This window comes from Ursus americanus, chromosome 19, assembly GCF_024610735.1.
Source record: "Ursus americanus isolate L20-20 chromosome 19, mUrsAme1.1.p, whole genome shotgun sequence".
Classification (NCBI taxonomy): domain Eukaryota; kingdom Metazoa; phylum Chordata; class Mammalia; order Carnivora; family Ursidae; genus Ursus; species Ursus americanus.
The window spans coordinates 8156829-8180682 of NC_142145.1; the positions used below are offsets into that span (position 1 = coordinate 8156829).

The 23854-nt window shown below is 39.2% G+C and overlaps 1 protein-coding gene across 2 annotated transcripts in view; it reads right to left on the bottom strand.

Annotated features, from left to right (window-relative positions):
- DOK6 (docking protein 6) overlaps positions 1–23126 on the bottom strand; it is a 359455-nt gene extending 336329 nt beyond the window's left edge. For both annotated transcript variants that reach the window (XR_015727578.1, XM_045790250.2), the window contains exon 1: positions 22791–23126. Coding sequence is in view for 1 of the 2 variants with exons in the window: in XM_045790250.2 (XP_045646206.1) it covers positions 22791–22856 (66 nt within the window). In the remaining variant the exon portion in view is untranslated. The remainder of the gene's footprint in view (positions 1–22790) is intronic.
- Between the last annotated feature and the right edge of the window lie 728 nt (positions 23127–23854).

A 23854-nucleotide genomic window follows, 5' to 3' on the forward strand; every position in this document is an offset into this window, starting at 1 on the left:
ATCATTATTTCACCCTAACAAAGAATTACTCCAGGTGAACTGAAAACCTATGTAAGAAAATTAAAACTTGAACTATTAGAATAAAATGTAGGAGAGTGTATTCATGGTATTAGGTCAGGAAGAATTTCTTCAGAAATTAAAAAAAAAAAACATAAATACATATATCTAGCTATAATATGGTACGGTTAAAATAATCATAGATAGTCTTGCCCAGTTCCTTAATATATGGGTAGAGAAATAAAGTCAAGGGAGACAGAGAATCTGAAAATTAAGTATATATTTAATAGTTATGTGATTTCCTTAATTTTAATGCATAGACAGTTTTTCAACATTTTAAATCACTCAAAACTGCAAATATCTAATTTGAGATTACTTGAAATACTTCATTTAGAAATATTTTTCAGGGCACCTGAGTGACTCAGTTAAGCAGCTGCCTTCAGCTCAGGTCATGATCCTGGGGTCCTGGGATAGAGCCCCAGACTGGTCTGCCTGCTCAGTGGGGAGTCTGCTTCTCCCTCTGCCCCCTCCCTGCTCATGCTCACCCTCTCTCTCTCTCTCTCTAGCTGGCTTCTCTCTCTCTCTCTCAAATAAATAAATTTTAAAAAAAATCTTTTTAAAATTTTTTTAAAAATAAAAAAAAATTCTTCTTTGGGCATCTGGGTGGCTCAGTTGATTAAGTATCTGTCTGATTCTTGGTTTCAGCTCAGGTCATGATCTCAGGGTCATAAGACTGAGCCCCACTTCAGCCAGCTCCATGCTCAGCACACCCAGTCTGCTTGAGATTCTCTCTCTCCCTTTCCCTCTGCCCCTCTCCCCACTCTTGCGCTCTCTACTCTCAAATAAATAAATAAATTTTTAAAAAAATAAATTGAATTAACTTAAAGTTTGAATTTATTTTAAAACAATTATTCATTGCATCATTATTAACTCAATTTTTTATTTTTAAAGAATTTTTTAAAAGATTTATTTACTTATTTATTTGAGAGTAGAGACAGCAAGAGTGGGGAGAGGGGCAGAGGGAGAGACTCCAAGCAGACTCCCTGCTGAGTGTGGTGTCTGCAGCAGGGCTCACTCCTATGACCCGTGAGACCATGACCTGAGCGAAGTCAAAGACTCAGACACTTAACTGACTAAGCCACCCAGGAGCCCCTTAAGTTAATATATTTTAGTGAGACCTTATATAATAAATATGATTCCGGGGGCGCCTGGGTAGCGCAGTCGTTAAGGCGTCTGCCTTCGGCTCAGGGCGTGATCCTGGCGATCCGGGATCGAGTCCCACATCAGGCTCCTCCGCTATGAGCCTGCTTCTTCCTCTCCCACTCCCCCTGCTTGTGTTCCCTCTCTCGCTGGCTGTCTCTCTGTCACATAAATAAATAAAATCTTTAAAAAAAAAAAAATAAAAAATAAATAAATAAATAAATAAATAAATATGATTCCGGGATAATTAAAAAATTAATTTCATGAACCAATAAACAGCATGACATGCAGGAATAAAGGTAAACAGAGTATAAGCAAAGCGCTATAAATAACTGAAAGGGGGAGGAAGAGAGCCACGTATTTTTTTAGAAATTCTAGAAAAGGCTTTGAAAGTGAGGTGACTTTTTTAATGGTCTTAAATGACATGCAGCACTGTAACAAGTCATGATAGTGGGAGCAGAAGAAAAAATATTATATAAAATAAGTATATATATTCAAAGGACCAGAAGAGGAAGAATTATTCATCCATTTTTATATACTGGTACAATACACAAAAGATACTCCTCTGAACGTGACAGTAAAGCTCCTCTCTCTTTCTGCTGTCCATGCTGACTCTTTCCTGCACTTTTTGGATTAATTTCCATATAGCATCCCTGTCTGTAACCCCCTGGTGCCAATCCACACCTCACGTGCACCTTGCGACTGTATTACCCCCCTGTTTAAAACTCCTCTTCTAAAAACCCCGTGACTACACATTAAGGTTATAACTTACTGTAACTTTAAATGTCTTCTAAACTCTGATTCTCCCCTGACCAGCTTTCTGGCATACTTCTTGTTTACAGCCACAGATATTCCATGACCCCTGTACCCTGCCCAGGTCACTCCATTTATCCACCCAGTCCCTCCCGCACACCCATCTAATGAGCTCCAGCTCCTCCATCAGAACTAATTCAAACACCTCCACCTTTCTGGACACTTCTTGGTTCTCAGTGTCACAATTCCCTCATATTTTCTCATCATCTTTCCTTGCAAAAGGCACATATGCCTCTGCCTTGCAACTGTGTGTTTATCTTTTCAACCCCTTATTAGATGTGCTCCTTGAAGGCAGGTTTCATGTTCTTTGTTTGATGTATCCTGGGCACCTACTCAGTGCCTGCACAGAAGAAGCCTCCATATATTCAATATTCAGTGAATGAATCAATGTTAGATACAAGATATACAAAAACAACAGCTTCCTATAAACAAATAGCAACCAATGAGAAAATCTAATTTAAAGCAAAAAAAAAAAAAAGTCATTCAAAACAACAGCAAAAAAGTACATAAGAGTAAATATAACAAAATATTGGAAATACATACACGAAACCTGAAAAGCTGACTTTAACAAGCTCATGGATAAGAATATTTAATAAATGGAGGTGAAATTTGGCTATCCATATGGAAACAAAGATTCCAAACTTAAATCCTAAAATAAGGATTAAGTACAGGTTGATTAAGGATCTACACATATATAGAAAGACATGAAAACAACAGAATAAAATAGAAAATAGCAGTTTTATGTTACAGTATAGGGTGACTTCTTAAATAAGACACAAAAGGTGCCAGCCATAAAAGAAATAGGTAAGTTTGATTTCATTAAAATTTAAAATTATCAGGAGGACACCATAAACAAATTTAAAGGCAAACCATAACACGGGAAGATAGTTGTATAACTTATAATTACAAAGGAGTAGTATTCAAAATATAGATGGAACTCCTATAAATCATTAGGAAAATATATCACACAGAAAAATGATCAGTGGAACTGAAGAGATAATTCACAAACCAGGAAAATCAGCTGGTCAATAAACATATGAAAACAGCAGAGATACAGAACGCTTCCTGTAAATGGGTTTAAACCCATTTATCCAAAGAAGAAAAAAGTCTCACCTGAAAATATCAGGTGTTGGAGAGGAAGCAGAGCAAAGGGTACTCGAATTCAGTGGAGGGTGCATTTGGATACACCGTCTGGAAACAATTTGGCAATATCTAGTAAGTACGTGCCAACCTATGCCCAGCAAATAAATACCTCTAAGCATGTAACCTAAACAAACAAACATACCAAGAAACCTCTTGCACATTTGTATTAGGAAATACAAACTGTGGAGCATTTCTACAAAATAATCATATACAGAAGTAAAATCAATAAACTGGAACTCCACCAAAATGCTTAAATCTCAGAAACAATCCTGAGCAAAGACAAGTATGTTTCAGGAAGTCACAAAGTCTATGATTATCTTTTTTAAAGATTTTATTTATTTTCATGTTCTCTGTATGCTTGAAATATTTCATAATTTAAAGAAATAGGGCAATATCAATTACTGCTGGGGATGTGATAAAAGTTCTCTTGTTTCATTGGTTCCAGGCTTATTTCTAGAAACAGTTTATTGTGAGCAATCTGAAAACATCTAGTAAAGGAAAGATATACATGTTAAAAAGCAGCAACTCTACTTCTACCCACAAACCCTAGAAAAACTTGGATACATGTGATCAGGGAGAATTATATAAATGTATTTTCTGAAGCATGCTTTATAATAGCAAAACCAGAAAAACCTCATAAATATCCATTAACAGAGGAAGAGTAGCTTATTTATTCAACAGAAAACAATACAAGCATTGAAATGAACTACATCTAGTAGGAACATAGTTAAATATTGAATAGGACTGCTGAGTGTGTTAATGTCAAGAGGTTCAGATGTGTCTTCAACTCAACATTTTCCTATCTTAGAAAATCTAAAGCAGAAGGAAAAAATACTATCATAACATTGGTAAAATATGGGGAGTTCATATATGGTTTGTAATATGATTCTATGTAATTTCCAGTGCGCTTGAGATATTACATAATAAAAAAATACCTAAATGAAACAATGGTAAGTATTGTGGATAGCTTTGAATTACAAGTTTAAATTTAATTATTACTCTAGGTAATGAGAAGCCCTGGGAAAATTTAAGAAGGGGAATTATATGTTTCAAACTGAAATTCAGAAATTCAATCTGGCAGGACTACAAGGATAATTGAGCAGGCAGTAAAAAGAACCGTTGGGAAGTCTCACCAACACTTTAGAATAAAGTTATAGAAGCAGAATATCAACTAGAAAGAGACCGCAGGTGACAGACATTCCTAGGTAGCACCATTAAGACATGACATGCAGTTGTTTGCAGTCAATCAGAGACAGGGAGGAGCCAGTATTGTCTCTCAGATCTGATATTGAATTATTTTCAAATAAGCAGCGGTGCTAATGAATATCTACTTAAATATGTTTATATGTGGCAAAGTGGCTGGTTTGGGAAGAAAAAATAGTATGTTCTACATAGACTCATTTGTTTGGGTGCACTACAGATATCAAGCAGGAAATGTTTTGTAAAAATTTGGGCATGCAGGGGCGCCTGGGTGGCTCAGTCCATTAAGCATCTGACTCTTGATTTTTGATCAGGTCATGATCTCAGGGTCCTGAGATCCAGCCCCACACTGAGCTCTGCACTCCGTGGGGAGTCTCCCTCTACCCCTCTCCCAGCTCGCATGCATGAGCACCCTAGAGCTCGCTTGCTTGCTCTCCCTCTCTAAAATAAATAAGTAAATCTTTTTAAAAATCTGGGCATGCAAATCTGGAGATTGGAAGTGAGATTAAAGTTTAAAATATCTACTTTAGAGAAGTCTTGTGAAACACGGAGATAAAACCATAGGGCCCAGCACTAAGTAAGGATTCTAAAGGAAAGAGGATGGATTTTAAAAACAGACCACTGAAAGAATTCTTGCAATGGTGGGCACTGGGAGGCATGTGGTGGAAGGGAAGCCAGGGAAAGACTCAGCATGGGAAACATAGAGGGAGGGACCAGCACAGGGATTCCCTGCCTTCCACACAGACGTGACAGCAGGTATTAGAAGCGGAGGATATTCAGTAGGGCTGGGAATTGCTAAAATATGTATAATGAAAGGTCTAGAAGGTAGGGCTTCCATCTGTACTAATGGGAGCTGACACAAATTGAAGTAACATTTAAAAAATTTTTTTTGAATGATGGGGCGCCCCAGGGCGCTCCAGTGGCTGGGTCGGTTGAGCAGCAGACTCTTGGTTTTGGCTCAGGTCATGGTCTCAGGGTTGGCATCAAGCTCTGTGCTCAGCAGGGAGTCTGCTGGAGATTCTCTCCCTCTTCCTCTGCTCCTCCCCCCAAAATAAACAAAAAAATCTTTAAAAAAAATTTTTTTTGGAATGTCAGAGGAGAGCTAGTCAGGCAAAAGACCAAAAGGCCCAGCACCAGCGGTGAGGAAGCATGGCAGCCCCAATGCAGGTGTGGCCAAGATATGATCACTCTAGCAACATTCACACTGGTTCCGTGCCTTCACTGACATGAATCCACTCATGTCATTTTACAGGAGAATGCGTCTAAAACACGTTTAATCAAGTAACTGCTCTGGATTAAAGTCCTACCATGCCTCCTCACTTTGTATCAAATATAAAACCCAGAGAAGTGTTTTGTCCACGGCAAAGAGAAGTGTCCCAAGGGGGTGGTATTAAATATAAAATACTCAAAAATGATGATACTCCTTAATTTGCCAAGAAAATCAGTGCTCGTTGCTTAGAAATACCAGTGCCAATTGGTAAAAGAGTGTGGGGTCTACCATATGCCAGGCACGTGACATATTTCATCCTCTTTTCAGTTTACAATAATCCCACTGACTAGCCTTTTGGCACTTAGCAGTCAACTAATACATGAGGTACAGTGCTGGAAAGTCAATGGACTCAACCAAAGGTTGTTTTCTCCACTATACTGTGTGATGCTCAGAGCTTGGAACCTTTGAGTTGAGGTTATCACATTAATCATCTGAAATACTGGGTTTTCCTGAGGCAGAGGTCTGTGCAGAGTTGTTTCAGAGACACCAACAATGTAATCGTAGGTAGAAGTGTGGGATCCACCAACTCCCCGTAGGTCATAAAATCACATGTCATAAAAATCGACATCGATGAGATGGAAGAAAACCTATTACAGAGTGTATATACTTTTGCATATAGGACGACTTCGATAATGTTTCTTTATGTTAAAAGAATAAAGGCCGGTGAGAAAATTTCTTAATTCTCTAAAGTATTTAAAGTCATGCATATATCTTAGGGTTTCAAGGTTGGCAGATTGCACATATCACAGGGAAAGTGATAAAGAGATCTAAGGAACCATTCATGCATTACCTCTGAGATTAGGAATTGCAACACTCAGCAGAAACTAAGCACTGGAGCAGAGATATTAAATTGGGGAAATAGGAGCTTCATAATTATTATAGGTTATTAAGAAAAAGTATACCATGTCCTAGTCGGGGTGCCGTTGTCAGAGTAATACATTGTCATCACAATGTGTGCAGTGATTAGAACAGGTATTCTGAGAAGGCACTAGACATCTGTGCAAAAGAACTGAGCCTTCAGACTTATGTGTGTTATCCCACATCCCTTTACATCACAGCCTTCCTATATAAAGTGATGACATCTGACCTCCACACTGAGGAGTATGCTCTTTCAATGGAGAATTACATGCAAAAGCAGGTTTTAAACTCTAAAATAGTATTAAAAAAAATGAGTTGTTGGTATGATTCTTCATGGAACCTGGAAAAGTTACCACAGATCCTACTTCTGTACTATCCGAAAGTTCACAACCGATATTAAAAACAAATATATACATTAAAAATAGTCAAAATAGCAACTGAAATATAACATCACAATATGAGAAATACATTTAAAGATAATGTTGCAGAGCTTTTTTTTTTTTTTTTAAATTTAGGTAACCTTTCAACCAAAACATTTCCTCCAAAAAACTAACGCACTTTGGGGTTTTTCTGTTGTTATATGGATCCTTCCTTGAGAGGATACTAAATTTTCATGCTTTACCGAAGAATTTTCAGAAAATATTTTTAGGGGAAACTAAGAAATATATTTTGCAAAAATGAAGCACTGAATAGCATATTTTAGGAAGGATACAAGACATCTTTTGGGTGACATATTGCCAATTACAGTCTTGTATTGCAATTCAATTGGCTGCTAAGGCTAATTACAAAGGGGGGAATTACAGAGTGCCTAGGAAGGCACTGCCCATAGTCCTACACATGCCAATCAAAACCATGGTAGGACAGTTCTGAACGTGAACTTATTTAACAATTTAGCAAAGATTTATTGACTGCCCTCTTTCTTGCCAGGCTGGACTAATCTGGCACTGGGTTTTATTTACCATTGTATCCCCTATGTATGGCACATACCAATTTTTCTTTTGGCTCTTTTTACCACTTCTTCCTTGATAAATTTCATATTAATGTAGCCTTAGTTAATACATATTATATATAAATATATCTTTGGTATTTTTATTGGAAAAAAATGTATCCAACATGTTACAGATTCAAAGCTCATAGCAAAGGAATTATTTCTTTCACCATTGACTCTGAATCCTAAATGAGTCATGGATGTCCAAATACATCAGGTGTCGTTATGCTTGCCTTTTTTAAAGTCATGTTATTGCTCCCCCTTCATGTTCTATTCAGGTATTGAAATGAACCTGTCACCAGAGAGCATAATATCTGAAACTTCTTAGATGCTTCACTTGGAACTTTATTTACCAGATATTCTGGACAGTTTTATTATCATTTCAAAAGGAGCTGAGAGTAGGTATCACCTTGAGCACCAAAATGGCTAATGACACTTTTTGGATGGGAATGTAGCCAAGTGATCTTTTTCAGAAGACACAAAATGAAATATCACTGAAATACTGCTGAATGTTATCTTCCTCTAAGTAATGATGTTTTTAAAAATTTGGACAAGGTGGTCATTTAGAGCTCAAAATCAAAGGCAGAGAAGTTTTTGCACTGCTGTTTGTTTCTAGAGTCAATGGAGTGTTCAAGGCCCTTGGCTCCTAGTAATTAAGGTGTCCTGTGGGTAAATGTAGCTTATATAAACCTCATTTCACAGAGAACACTAAATTGCAATTGCAAAATGATCAACATTTACATTCTTCACCATTCAGAGAGAGGAAGAATACCTCAAACTAAAGCTTCTGCACAGCAAAAGAAACCAATAAAATTAAAAGGCAACCTGGGGAGTTGGAGAAAATATTTGTGAAACATATATCTAATAAGGGGTTAATATCCACAATACATAAAGAACTCAGACAACTCAACAGCAAAAAACCTAAACAACATAGTTAAAAAATGGACAGAGAAATTAAATAGACAGTTTTCCAAAGAAGACATCCAAATGGCAAAAGGTACACAAAAAGTTCCTCTAATCATCCGGGAATTGCAAATCAAAACTGCAATGAGATGCCACCTCACCACACTTCATACCTGTTGAATGGCTCTCATCAAAAAGACAAGATAACCAGTGTTGGCACAGATGCCGAGAAGAAGAAACCTTTGGGCACTGTCAGCTGGGATACAAATTGATGCAGCCAGTATGGAAAACAATATGGAGGTTCCTCAAGAAGTTAAAAATAGAACTACCCTATGATCCAGCAATTCCTCTTTCTGGATATAGATCCAAAGAAATTAAAATCAGGATCTCATAGAGATACCTGTGCTCCCATGTTCATGGCAGCATTACTCACATTAAGCTTTCTTTGCTCAGGGAACCCTGGTTGAGAAGAGCTGCAAGGATGTGTGTTCCCTTTCAGAGGGCTGTGCCAAGACATCTGGTATCTGTTTAAAAGCCCTTTCAAGGGTTTTGTACATCCTAGACCAAGCACTGTTTTAGAACTTGTAAAATATTACCTACCTAACATTAACAAAACAGAACGAGGTCTTGCAACCCATTTTACAAATAAGAAAAGTGAGGCTCAAAGATATTTGAAGATTCCCACAGGTTACACAGCTCTAACTGGCAGAGTTAGTAATTAAATCCAGGCTGATTGATGCTAAAGATTGTGCTCTTTCAGTTTTTCTAAACTACTCCCATAATAACTAGGCCCCAAAAGATCACTTATCCTGCTTGTAAAATAGGGCTACATTTTGATGCCTCTCTTACATTTTTTAATTACACCTTTTTATTTTGAGATAATTGTAGTTCCACATGCAGTTATAAGAAGTAATATAGAGTGACCCTGCATAGTCTTTACTCAGTTTTCCCCTATGGGAACATCTGATAAAACTATAATCCAATATTACAGCCAGGATCTCCACAGGAGCACAGTCGAGATACAGAAGGTTTCCATCACCACAGGGATGCCTCACGCTGCCCCTTTATCAGCACAGCCACACACAAATCCCTCTCCTGCTTCCCTGTCCATACTCTCTGGCTACTACAAACCTGTTCTTCACTTCCACAATTTTATGTCTCAAAAATACTACATAAAGTAAATCACACGGTTTATAACCTTTCGGGATTGTTTTTTTTTTTTCACACACTCAACATAATCTTCTGGAGATTCATTGTTGTGCATGTTAATAGTTTAGTTCTTTTGATCCCTTAGTATCCCATGATATGCATACGCTATAGTTTACTTAACCATTCACCCGGCGACGGACATCTGGTTTGTTTAGTTCGGGGTGTTTCCAATAAAGCTGCTATGAACATTCGTGCAGAGGTCTGTGCATGAACAGAAAGTTTTCATGTCTCTGGGATGAACGTCCAAGACTGCAGTTGATGGGCTGTATGCCAAATTGTTTTCAAGAGTATGGGAACCATCATTTCACGTTCCCACAGCAATGTACAAGGGGTTCGGTTTTTCTGCCTTCTTGCCAGCATTTGGGGTTGTCACTGTTTTTTATTTTAGCCTTTCTAGTAGGTGTGTACTGATAGCTCGTGGTGGTTTAATTTGCATCTCCCTAATGGCTAATAATACCGAACATCTGCTTATTTGCCATCTGCATAGCAACTTTTGTGAAGTGTCAGTTCATGTCTTTTGCCCATTTTCGAATTGAATTGTTGTTGTTTTTAAATTTTACCATAGAGTTTTATGGGTTTTTTATACTAGCTCTCTGTTAGAGATAGTAGTTTGTAAATATTTTCTCCTGGCCTACAGCAATTTTTTTTTCATCCTCTTAATGGGCTCTTCCATAAATCAAACATTTTTAATTTTGATGAGGTTAATTGATCAATTTTTTTCTTTTATGGCTTATGCTTTGGATGTCAAGTCCAAGAACTCTTTGCCCAGACCCAGTTTCCAAAGATTTTCTTATACATTTTGCCAAAACTTCTATAGTTTTACTTTTTACACTTAAGTCCATGATATATTTTGAGTTACAAGGTGTGAGGTTTATGCTGAAGTTCATTTACTTTGCCCAGGGATGTCCAACTGCCCCAGCAACATTTGTTGAAAAGGTATCCTTCCTTCACTGATTCGCTTTTGTACTTCTGTCAGAAATTCATTGGGTACATTTGTGTGGGTCCCTCTTTTAAAACAAACATTCTCCTAATTATATGGTCTGAATGTATGCTCTCATCAAAGCTCCTACATGGGTGAACAGAATAATTCACGAATGGTGTGCTAAATGCCCAAACCAGCAGTGACTGCAATAGAAAATGAATTCTAGGGTCTACATTTCGGTAAGGAAAGACATTTCATATCCATGACTTTAAAAATTAATTATCTTAGTGTATTCTAAAACTTAATTGGGTCACTTCCAATAATGCCATTTTATCTGTCAGAGGTATTGGTTACTATCAGTTGTAAAAGAAGTTGACACTGGCTGATTTAGATAGAAGGAAATATATTAAATGTTTCATTACTTCAAATGAGGAATAGAGGGCTGGAGAACCAGGGTCAAGCCTAAACAACCATAAGTGATCTCTTAAATCATTAAGTTTCTCGATAAGGCTACTGCTTTTGGACAGTAGGTACAACAGTTCACATTGCTTATACTTTTGCATCAATACATCAATCCAGTGGAAACAATTACTCTGTTGTCCACTGTGAAGATCCCTATCCTGGGTTGCCTTTTTTATCACTAACTCAACGTCTGGTCATGTAATTGGTTAATACCTAGCTCATTCCTCATGCCCTAGCAGCAAAAGATATGAGGAAGGAATATTTTTGGAATTTCATCTTCTATAATGTGAGGTATCATTTCTCATCTTCAACATCTTGGGGGGGGGATGCTCTCCAAATATATGGGAAAAGATTGAAATGCTGGGTGAAAAACTAAATGATGAATATCGGATTCATGTTGTTAATTCATTTAACTACTTACAGAGGCATACTATACCAATTTACTCTAGTTCAGGAGAGTTCTGTGGTCATATATAGTGATACACAACTTGTTCTGAATTCTGGTGAAAAGTATGTCATTTATTGTAGAGTCGCTTGGGTAGATTAACGCCAAATGAAACAAACACAAATGCACAAACAATTCTATTGCCCAGAGATCAACTAAATAAGAATACCTGGAAGGAAAAATTGTCATTGCAAAAAAAAAAAAAAAAAAAAAAACAACAGCACTAAAAACCATCTCCTGTGATTGTAATATGCACCCAGTGCTAAAAACCACTGCTGAAAGGGACAGAAATATTTGGCCTTGTTCATTAAGTCAAATGCTAGAGCAGGCTTCTACCTGCTTCTTGCCTCATTCCCCGCCCCCATTTTTATGCAGAGGCAGGTTACACACAAACACACTACCAGCCACAGTCATGGTTAGTCTATCACTCAAATACCTTCATTCTTTTTCAATTTCACTAGAACTCTAGTTCTCCTACACAGATAGATAACCTGTCCGAAAATATCCAAAGACAAAATTACCACAGCAAGAGGGGCTCACCTCTAAGGAAGAGCTACAGCCAACTAACTCTCTTGGCTCTCAGTGGAGTTCTGGAGAACCACATGGCCTCTGTTTCCCCACATGGAAATCGCTACAAAATTCAACCAGCTGAAAATGTTTCATTCCTGTTAGTGGTGTACTAGCTAACTCAGTCAAGCCTGCATGTTGACAATTAGAAAAGCTGGAAAAATACAAAAATCATCTACTTGAATGTATTGAAGCCTACCAAAGACAAAACTGAGAATTTACTTCTATAGGACATTCTAAAAAAAACATGATTAGCTGAAAATTGTAGACCTGAAAAAATAACTTAAGCTGAATACAATGAATAAATTTAACAGATTATTCTCAGTTGAGTAAAAAATTAGTGAAATGGAAGACACATCTGAAGAAAATATTCTGAAGCTTTGAGGGAAAAAAAGAATGAAAAAGAAAAAAGCACAGAAGCACAGAAAATATGGTATAAATGATCCAGCATATGAATAAGGAAGAAGAGAAAAGAATGGACAGAATTGATATGACAGAAGGGGAAACAGCAAATAACTTTTCAGAACTGAAGAAACATATCAAGCCATAAAACCCAGAAGCACTGTAAACCCAAGAATAATAAAGAGAATTAAAACTACATTTACACATAGCATAGCAAAATTCCTGAAAACCAGAAAATGAGGGTGTTCAATGTAGGCCAGGGGAAAAGTCTAATGATTTTCAAAAGGTGACAATAAGACAGCTAACTTCTCAGTGCAAACAGTGATAGTTAGAAGACTTACCTCTTTGCAGTGCTAGAAAAAAAAAAATAGTTCTATGTCAGTGATTCTCAATCATGGCTAGCCACTAGAAGTAAAACAGGCCTTTCTAGGATACTAAAACTCACCGCTCATTGGTCTTCTTGCCCAAATACTACTGTACTACAATGAATTATACACTCAAGGTTCAGGGATGTTGCTAAGTTGAAAATGAACATTAACCCTTCTTATAAAATACATCAGTGACTTCGTGGGTTCTTAGAACATTATAAGCCCTTTATTCTGGGCCTTACCTCAACGTTCCCCACCCAACCAGACACATATAATTATTTAGGTATGCTATTACTTCTGCATGGAACTCACAACAAAGCCTTCTATATTCATGATTTCTCAGTTTGGTGTTACTGTCTCTGCAAACCAGAAAGCACATACTGTCCATGTGTACTCAGTAGGTATTTGCCATACATTTCCCCAATTCTCTCCCCCACCCATTCACTCATGCTCTGTCTCCTCATTAGGAGACAAAGAACAAGAGACAGAACAAAAGAAGCCTCTGGGACAACAAGAATGTGTTGCTACACAGCAGTGACTGCCTTGCACAGCCATAAACCCAGACCTATGAAGAATATCAAATTGACTCTAAGGGATGGGGTTTTTTCTTTAATAAAGTCTGAAACACTGAATCTCCAATAAGGAAAACCATTACAGCATCATTCAGAACTTACTGAGTTCTAACTGAAGTAAAATTTAAACACCCATGGTATTGTAATTACTTAGATTGGAATACACAAAGTAGAAGAAGGAAGTCTTTTGAGAGTCGCCATATTGATAGCAGAAGCATCAGCTGGGCATCAAGAAAACTGACAGAAAGAATGATTCAGAGTCTTTAGAAAATTTTGAGTTATGTCCACCACATTGTTTTAGAAGTGAAATTCTATCCCTGGAAGACATTTCTACTTTATCATTTTTGTATTCACATTATAAAGGCTTATAGACTGTCAGGAGTTAGCATTATGTGACTGATTTATGGGATAACTAGCTTTATATTTCAGGAATGCCAATTCAGAAGTCTGAGCACTAATAACAGTGTTTTTAGTGGCTTAGAGTGGTCAAACAGAACTCACATTTTCCTTATTTCTACCCAAATCCTCACGGTATGATAAAGATTATCAACCATTGCACCACAGTAAAAACCCCTGGGGAGCTTCAAAAGCATATCCATGCTCAAAACCCAGCCAGACCAATTCAATGAGGAAAAGTGCAAGCTCTGGAAGTAACTCCAACATGCAGTCATAACTGAGGACCCCCCTTTTTTTAAACAGAGGTCTGAGGAATTTAGATAATCATGTAAAGTATCAGAAAGCAAGAGTATGTGTGTTAAGCAGCCGTCAGAGTTTTAAATAACTGCTATTTTAAATGTACAGAAAAACACATTTCATACTTATACATAATTTGGTAGCTTCCAGTTAAACTCAGCATCATGATTTGGGACTAGATGTGCTTTTGTTAAGAAGACTCACAGAGCTAATACTTAAAGATTCCAAAGTGTAATGAAGTCTATAAAAGCCTCAGGAAAATGATGACATGGATGCTTTCTACAGCACAGCCCCAGGGTCCTTAACACATTCACAGAGACGTATTCCTATTTCCTAGTAAGTTAACTGAAAAGGCATACTTTTCAAAGCAAGTTCAAATATGTAAAAAGCATGCTTTCATTCTTTTTCTTCGATAGTATGCTAGAAATTTCACTAGGGTTATGTAAACAGAGATAAAAAATGTTCTCTTACTGGTTGCAAACCTTTAAAAGCCATAGTTTTTGAAAGGGATGCTAAATTTCAATTTTAGGCTAATATCAAATTTTTTTCCAAACAATAATGTGAACATGTAATAATTTATATAATAAACACTTAGCTTGTATGCCATTAAGACATTTTTATGAACATTTTCTTCTCCTGTTATCCTTCCTATTATATTTGTATATAATTCAGTGTGTGTGAGGACTTACATGTATTAGGGAATATATACCATTATATTTAACACATGCATGCATATACATGTATATATGTATCTATGTATGCACACACATACATAAACACACACTCATACATATTTTAAAGGATACTGAATGATCAGAGAAAACCAATTTCATGTTTACAAAGAAAAAATCAAGAGAAAAATAATTGTACATGTTTATCCATGTAATATATCTTATATAAATACCTACACATAAGTAACAGAATGACATATAGAAATTTTTTTAAATAAGAGAACAAAAAAAAAAGAAAGAAACATCATTTAAGTATATCTATTTCAATTCCTTCCTCTTAAAAGTAGCAAGCAACACAACAAATAAAGAACCAAGCCTTGCAGGTAGAGGTCACAGTCTGGTTCAGCACTGCCCAATGTCTCCGGATTTGGGTAACAATATCACGTTATTTGCTGCATGACACCATCACTACATACCATCTTTTGATTTGCCAGATTCCAGCAAATGTGTACTATTTTTAAATGATGTTTTCTAAATGAATTCATTTTTTATTACGTTAACTTAAACATAATCTTTTATATAATTACCTTAAAAGATAAATAAAGGTAATGCTAAAATAAATAGATTTATATCTTTTTTAAAAATTTTAAATTCTACATAGATACTATCAGCTGTATTTTAGAGCCTGTTCTCTATTCTTGAAAGGAGAAATGAGCCAGTTTTTAGATGGTACAATGAAAATGAAATCACAGCTGTTCAAAGTGGTCTGGGAAAAGATCTGCATGGTATCTCCTTATTGTGGCATAAATTCTCTCACTAAATAGCACTTTTTTCCAGTCTTATTGAGATGCAATTGATTTATTACGTTGTATAAGTTTAAGGTATACAACATAATGTTTTGATACATGTATACATTGGGAAATGATGACCACACTAAGTTTAGTTTACATCACCTCACCTAGGTACAACTTTTTTTCTTGTGAGGAGAACTTTAAAGATCTACTCTCCCAAGAACTTTAAAAAGAATACAATACTGTATCGTTAGCTATAGACACCATGCTCTACATTCCACCTCTAGAGCTTACAACCAGAAGTCTGTCTGTCCTTTGATTGCCTTCAGCCATTTCCACCACCTCCCACCTGCCAGTAGCACTTTCAACCGCAATGTAAATAACTTAAAGTTGAGTCAAGTGAATGATAACATTAACTGTACATTAAGTAACCAAATGAAGAAAACACATTTACTTTGAATAGTACACATAGCTGTGTTGCTGCCTGTCTACATATATTGGTAAGTGGAAGCTGTTGCATGGTAGATGTAACAGTGCCCCTGAAGTTAGGATACCCAGATTTGAGTATACACATCCACACACAAACCCAATCTGTCTCTCTGTAACTCTGGCTGATTCACTTTACTTCTTTTGGATTTGAGTTCATGTATAAAAGGTAAAATAATTAAATATACTTTCAAAAGCATGCTGGGAAAATCATGTAAGATAATATATGTGGAAAACCTTTATAAACTGGAAAATGCATGGTACGCCAAAATGCAAAATGATTATGTTACTATTATGAAGCCTCAAATCAAAATTCAAACTGTTTGTCCTCTCAGTCATTTTGCTATTAAGCCAAAATATTAGCCAAGCTTTTTACAATGAATTTAGTACAATGACAGGAGAAATACTTTGCACATGTTCAAATATTACAACCACCATTTATTTCAAACATGAGAACATTTCTTTATTAAATGAGTTTTCTGTTCTCTACTAATAACAAAATATCATTTCTTATTCCATTCAATTTGACTGACAGGTGCAATACTCTCATTGAGGAATAGTGTTGTAATATAAAAAGGAAGTACTCAAAGGATAATCCTGCTCTGTATCCTAAAATAAAACTAATGGAGATTTATGCAGAAAGTTAATGAAAATGTTCTCTACCTACATTCTTGAGCTCTTTGTGGACAAAGTTACCAGAGCTTGAAGAAAAAAAGAAAACACTGTGAGTCACGTGAGACAAAAGCAATAAAACTGAAGTAAAGAAGTTATAGTATTTTCTTTTAACTAGTTTGTCCCATTTGATAGAAATTATTTTTTCCTTAAGCTAAAACTTCAAAATTTACAAAATCTAGGAAAGATCATTAGATGGTGGGAAACCAGGTAATTTTTATTTTGTTTGTATTGCTTACTATTTATCTTCGTATAGTTTCTGAAATGAAGTGGATGGCAACAGAAATAGACCAAAGACATGGATACTTACTAGTCCTACTCACTATTATTCACATGGGTTATCATGATCCAAACGGACTTCACCAAAATGGATCACACCTATTTCAAAGACATAGGCTTCAAATTAAACTATTTTTGTGTGTTATTTTAGACTGATCCTAAATATCAACCATTACTGAGCACTTCTGAAAGACATTTAAGGAAATTGGCAGTGTAAATCTTACAAAGATATCTGACCACTCACAATTTATTTCAGTCATTTGAAAGATTTCCCTAAGTACTGAGTATAATCTTTGTTATCTGAAGAAATGCCATCTTTTAAGATTCACCTTGCCAGCAGTCATGTGTAAATATATTAAGATAAAAACTGAGATATGAACCTTTGTATCTCACTCCTGATTTAACAGGTTGCCCCAGGTAGTGCATAGACATAATCATTTAATATCAAAATCCGGCAAAGCATTTTTACAGTTAGGCTTACTTTTATTTTCCTTGTTTTTGGCTTTAAGTCTTGAAAGTTCAAAGAACATCAGGCATGCCCGTGTGCACGCATAAGGATTTTTTAAAAAGACAAAAAATCTCACTAATTTCTGAAAATACCTGAAATGTCATACACACACAATTGTAAACAAATTAATACATAGGGATTCTACAGAATGTATACAAGACTTCTTTCAACTCTAAAATTCTAAGATCCAGTAATTCTTGCAGAGATATAGATAGATATAGACATAGATAAAGAAATTAAGTGGAATGTATACAGTGTTAAACACATACATAAGAGTCACCATAAACAAGAATCTAAAATAAAAATAGCTAAAATAATTAGACTTTCATGCATTCTAAATTCTGTATTTAATGAGAAAGAGATAAATGATAAATTACCATGGATATAATGGATCTTTTTCAGAAAGCAATGTCCAGTATACAGAATATTCTACAATGAGAAAAGATTAAGTACACCCAATACAACTTCCATGCTTTAAAACCACAGATTGAGAATTCATATCTGAAGTAATGATCCTGAGAGTCCTTTTAACTTTCGAATGGTCAAAATCATTAAGTTATTTACATATTTTATCTTAAATATATTTAATACATCTAATTCCTAGCAAATTGGTAATGCATGTCATATAAGATAAAAATCACTCTTCATAAAATACTTTCTAGATATACAGGAAACCAGATAAATTTTTAATTGCTCTAATCAACCAAAACAATGCAAATGCACACAGGAAGATTCCCATTTATATTAATGAATGAGCTTCTGTAAAGGGGTAAATTTTCATAAACATCTCTCATGAAAAACTACTCTCTTCTATCATCAGAACAAAGCTGTTTGTGGAAGGACAGGAAAACCCAAATAATTTATAGGAGGAATATCAATAATCATCAAGCCAGGGATGGAAGTGTCCCAAGGTTTTAATCAAGGAGGGAGAAAAAACAAAAACAAAAATAAAAAAAAAAAAAGGAGGGAGAGAGGGCAAGATGTAGATGAATTCACAGAGAGCTGTTGAAACAAATGGAGACTATGCAAAAGAGAAAATCCTGACTAGGTGTTCAGCTCATGAAGATGGGGCTCATCACACACTCCAGATGTGTTCCTCTACATTTGCCTGCTTCCCTTACAGCTAGGTTAGGGTAAAGTGACTATTCCTGGCCTAATGTACTATGAGTAGTAGTGATATAGGAGGTATTTACTGTCAATAACCCTGACAATATGACATGACTCTGGGACATTCACAGTCACACACACACACACACACACACACACACACACACACACCCCACCTGATAAACAGTAGATGCTCCTTAATTATTTGATCATTTGTTGAATGTGCAAATGCCAACCGTATCTTGAGACACTCCTTTGATACCCACACAAACCAATACAAATCCTTCACCTGACTTTGAGAAAGAAATAGAAAGCAATTTCTGTAAAATACTATTTGTCTGTGTACAATGTGCCTGTGAATATTCACACTGACATATTTGAATAGAATTCCTTGAAAACAAGGACGTGAGGGCTGAGTCTAGAATTAGTCGAATGATGGCAGTCTGAAATTTGTACAGTGATGTTAATGATAGTGATGATAATGTCCCTCCATAATGCTGCATTTATGTTTGCTACATTATACAGTCAATAAGCCATGTATAAAGTTATATCACTGGTTTCAGTGGCTGAGTTTTTAGTTTATCTGCAAACCAAGAATACATTGGATATTTTATAATATATGCCTTGCTGACTAAATTCAACCTGTCAGTGTTCAGAAGGAAACAGACAATAAAGGCTAAGAGATAAACAATTTTGACCAACATGTTTTTGCTTTTTTTTTTTTAATTAGTGTTTTAAGTAACCTTTTCTTAAAAACAAAATACTGACCACCATGGTACCTTGTGAATTATAATACCAATCATGCAACATATAAAGAGGGCAAAAGAACTGAACTGTCGTAAAGGATTTTAAATCATGCAAAAGGAAAACAATATATCCATAGAGTGACACGTTATAATGAAAAATTAGCATAGACTATGAAGAAATGACTATAACACCCATGTCATTATATGTTTAATGACTGAATACCTTTAAAATTTAATGATTAAAAAAACATATTTTTAAAGGACAAGGGTAAAATCCAGGATAATACTATTTTTTTTCAAAATTATTTTCCTGAATAAAAGGCTGATTTAATGAGTTTAGACAAATTTCAAAGCAAACATTCTAAAAATTGTTTAACACTTAACTACTTCACCCAGATAACTGGCTAGGGTAGTGTCCTCAACAGGTAGCACTAGATTCTCTAAGAAGACTGGCAAGGGCTCTTCCAACCACTTCAACCTGGAAGCACCTCCATGGGGGTGCTCCCCAGCCTAGAGGGCAAGCAGCACTTTTCTGCCCTCCTTCAGCACAACAGGGAACACTAACTTGTAAGGAGCAAAGGGTAGGGTAGAACATTTCATCTCAAAATACATTTTCATGTCATAATAATCTGATACCACTGGCCTCATGCCCAGGGTTTTTTTTCCCTTGGAATATTATAAAATTTGGCTTTTGAAAGCGTGAGTTCTGTACATCATAAATCAAATATCTGTGCATATCTCATTAGAATTATTTTGATATTTAGTTCTGAATATGAACCATAAAAAGGACCATTATGTATCTTCTGAATTAAAATTATTTTATTTGGAAAAATCCGTAGTTCTGAGTCCATAAAATTAGTAATATGTACTATTAACTATGAAAATGAAATTTTAATATTTAGATACATCCTGTTTCTATGATTTGGGATATGATTTTTCACGTGTAAGGCACCCATTATTTGCTTATAGTTTTACTGTCTTATGAAGCCCACTTAACTTACTAAACTTCACAGAAACATGTAGATGAAGTTGTGTCATGTGAAATCACCCTTCTGAATACTAGAATATTCTGATTAGAAAGTCTCTAAAGTTTTTTTAATAAATAATATTCTTCAAAATAAACTAGGTTAATTTAGTTTAATATTTCGATTTAATATTAAAACAAAACTGTTCCAACATCAAACTCTGAAGTTCACATTTCTCAGCAGAAATGGAAGACAAAATTAATCTATATATAAAATTAATCTATATATAAACATGCTTCTATTGTTTTCTCTGAAGGGTGTCCTTTACAAAGGCGTTATCTCTGAACAGTGAGTATGGAAAGAGATGCTTTGAGATTGCAAATACATCTGCTCACATCTTTAGGAGGAATGGTGTTTTAAAAGGACATTTCAAAGGCTGTTAACGCCATGGTTACCCAAGAAGCAGTCAATGCTCCTTCCTTCGATCCTATACTTTAATTAGGTGGCATATTCAGTTTTTGTTGTATGAAATCCTTGAAAACCGGGCATGGGAGAGGAATCCCACAGACCCCAGGGCCAAGAGCGCAGGGAACGGGCTTCTCAGGGTTATAGCCCTTAGTCTCATTCGCACGTACACAGTGACTCTGTGGAAGCAGATACACATCTCCCCGGGGGCCTTGAATCATCCATTAGCTTATAACGTCTGAGGTGTCAGACAATTGAGATTCCAAGAAGACGGAAAGAGCGAGAAAGATGAGCAAGCACCCTGTGGGCGAGCAAAGGGCTTCAAAGGTCAAGTTCCTAAAACGGTTCTCCCCTCCCAGCTCTTTCTTGCTTGGACAGTGAGGGTGACAGATTTGAGCAGTGCGTCCCGGCTGAGAGAAGCCGTCAGCCTCCCGGCCAACTGCAGCTTTACACGTGGGTTCTTCCTCATCTCCGTGGAAAAGAATGAGGCGCGAATTTCCGCCCAAGAGCAGCCCTGGAAGCCCGGCGGAGGGCTGCACGGCGCGCGTGCTCTCCCGCCCTGCGAGGGCGCGCAGCTGCGCACGGAGGCGCCAGGCTGCGAGGTGGCGGCTTCGTGGTCGCCCAGTTTCGTACTCCCCGCTTCGACAGAGCTGCTGAAGTTCTGAGTGGGTCTCTCGTCTTCTCGGGGTACAGTCTGCATAGTGAAACCCCGCAGAGGCAGCACAAAAAGACAAGTCTGCCTTTCCCTTCCTCCTGCCCCCCACACCTGCGTCCACCAACTCCTGACAAGGCGGCTTCTGGGTGCGTAGTGATCCATCCTCTTTTAGGGGTTCTGCCCTATCTTAGTTCAATTTTCTAATGATACATTTAGCCTGATTTTTCTTTCTTTTTGAGTGAGAAAATGAACTTCTCCCTCCTTTTCTTTCCAAGTTGGAGGATTCATCCAGTCAGCAGGGAACACGGGGAATGTTCTCGTTCAAGGCCGCTTTGCCCCAGGATTCCGGAGCTTCGCAGAAATGGAACTTTGAGAACAGTGAGGTAGAGAAACGTACGGGGAATCCGGGTAAGGGGCACTTTCCCCCCACACGGAGTTTCCCTTCCTTCTCTGGACCGGCCCGCCAAGGTCGTTCTCGGTTGCCCACCTCCCGGCGCGCGCGCGCCCCACGGCCTCCACCGCGACCCCCTGCGCGTCGCTCCCACGCTGCCCTGGGTCAGCCAAGTCTGGGCGGCTTGGCGCCCAAGTGCCCGCCCCTCCCCTCCTGGGCTCTCCGCTCCACAGCGCGGTCCTCTGAGACGGTCAACGCGTCCCTCTTACCTCCTCGTCTGGTCACTAGGGAACTTCTGAACCCCCCGGGGGTCTACACTGTTTCTCTCCCAAGTCAGGCAGAACATCTTTCACGAAAAAACTACGACAAGGTCTCCATAAACTTTGCTGTCGCGAACGCTGTCGTGTCAGCGGCCGTGAGCACACACCTGCCTGCACACGGGCGCAGGTACACCTGTCCGGGCGCGCACACGGCCTGGGAGTCTGCCACTGGGCAACTGCTCAGGGCGCATTGAAGTCGCTGGCAGTCGCCGGCGGGGACGCGCGGGGCCGGTAGGGCATCAAAAGAGAATTTCGAAATGGGCTTGGGAAGCGGGGACTAGAAAATGGTGATTCTAAATACACATACAGGAGCGTCTGTCCACCTCCTGCACACCGAGCAATTCTCCCCGAAAGGCGCACACTTTTGAGAACAGACCACTGTGGGTTGCACTATATATAAACCCCCCTCCGAAGCACATTCATCTTAAAACTGACAATCCCTTTCGTCTACACTTCTCAGTGTGGTCCAAACCAGCACCGCGCACATGAGGATGGGGACCGAGGCGCTCCCGGAACCCTCAACCCGGTGTGCAGAGCCCCCCGAGGCAGGTGCGGGCCCCCACACCGGTAGAGCAACAAGCGGGCTGTCTGCGAAAGGGCCGGGTCCCCTCTTTGCCCCCGTCCCCGCGCGGGTCACCTCTCCCCCCACCCCGCAACCCCCCACAACAGCCAGCCGCGCCAAACGCGGGCAGGGAAAGGAGAGAGCCCAAGGAGCAACTCACCCCCAGCTTCCTGCTGCGGATTTTCACGTAGCCCTGCTTGACTATGTCGTTAAAGTTGGAGGCCATGGCCAGCGCGTTCGGGCTCGTCCCCTCCGCGATCGGCTTCCCAGAGTCGAGAGCCGCCGTCCGCCGCCAGGTCCGCGCAGGTCTCGCATTCAGCCAGCCGCCGCCACAGCCGCGCCGCCGCCCGGTCCCCCGAGCTCCCGCCGGCGGGGACGCGGGCTGGTGGCAGGGCGACCGCGGACGGGGAACGCGGCCCGGCGCCGCGAGCAGCGCCCGCCCTCCTCGTTCCGGTCTTCACCTCCGCCCCCCGCCGCGAGCCGAGCGCCGGGCCCGCGCCGCCGCCAGCTGCGGGCGCCCCCTCCGCGCCGCCGCCCCCGGCAGCACCCACCGGCTGGCGCCTCACTCGGCGGCGCACAGCTGGCCGGAGCGCACCCGCGCGGCTCCCCAGCGCGGGGGGAGGGGCGGGAAGGGGGGGCGGGCCGAGTCGTCCGCCCGGCTCCCTCCCCCTGGCCCGCGGGGTGGCTACGCTCGGAGACGCTCGCAAGACGCGCTCCATCCCTCGCGACTCCGGCGGGGAGCTCCACCCGCCCCCCGCGCCCAGGGTCGCGCCCCCCGACCCAGGTTCCCTCCGCCCGCATCGCTCTCCCGGGTGCGGGATTCCTGAGGACACGGCTCCTCATTCCGGGGCTCTCAGTGTCCACTCCCCAACTGGACACCGGGGAAAGGGCGATGGGGATGCTTCCGAAGAGGAGAAGGCAAACGGGAGCGAGACAATTGTTTATTTCAGTGGCCTTGTGTACGTGCATTTTTGTTCCTGAGCACACGCTCGCGTTCCAGGTCTTTGCCCCATTAGGAAGTGTAAATCGACGCCGAGCCCTTCCTGGTGCACACAAAGAGACCAACCGTGCGCATGTGTCTAATCCCTCTGCTGCTGAGGAGACTGGAGCAATCAGGCGAGGCAGCCCTTCGCCGACGTCCTCTCGCGAAGAAGCTGCGAGGAGGAGCGGAGTGGTCTGATTTATGCACGCGTTTCAGTTAACTATGACTAAAAGTGGCTCGTG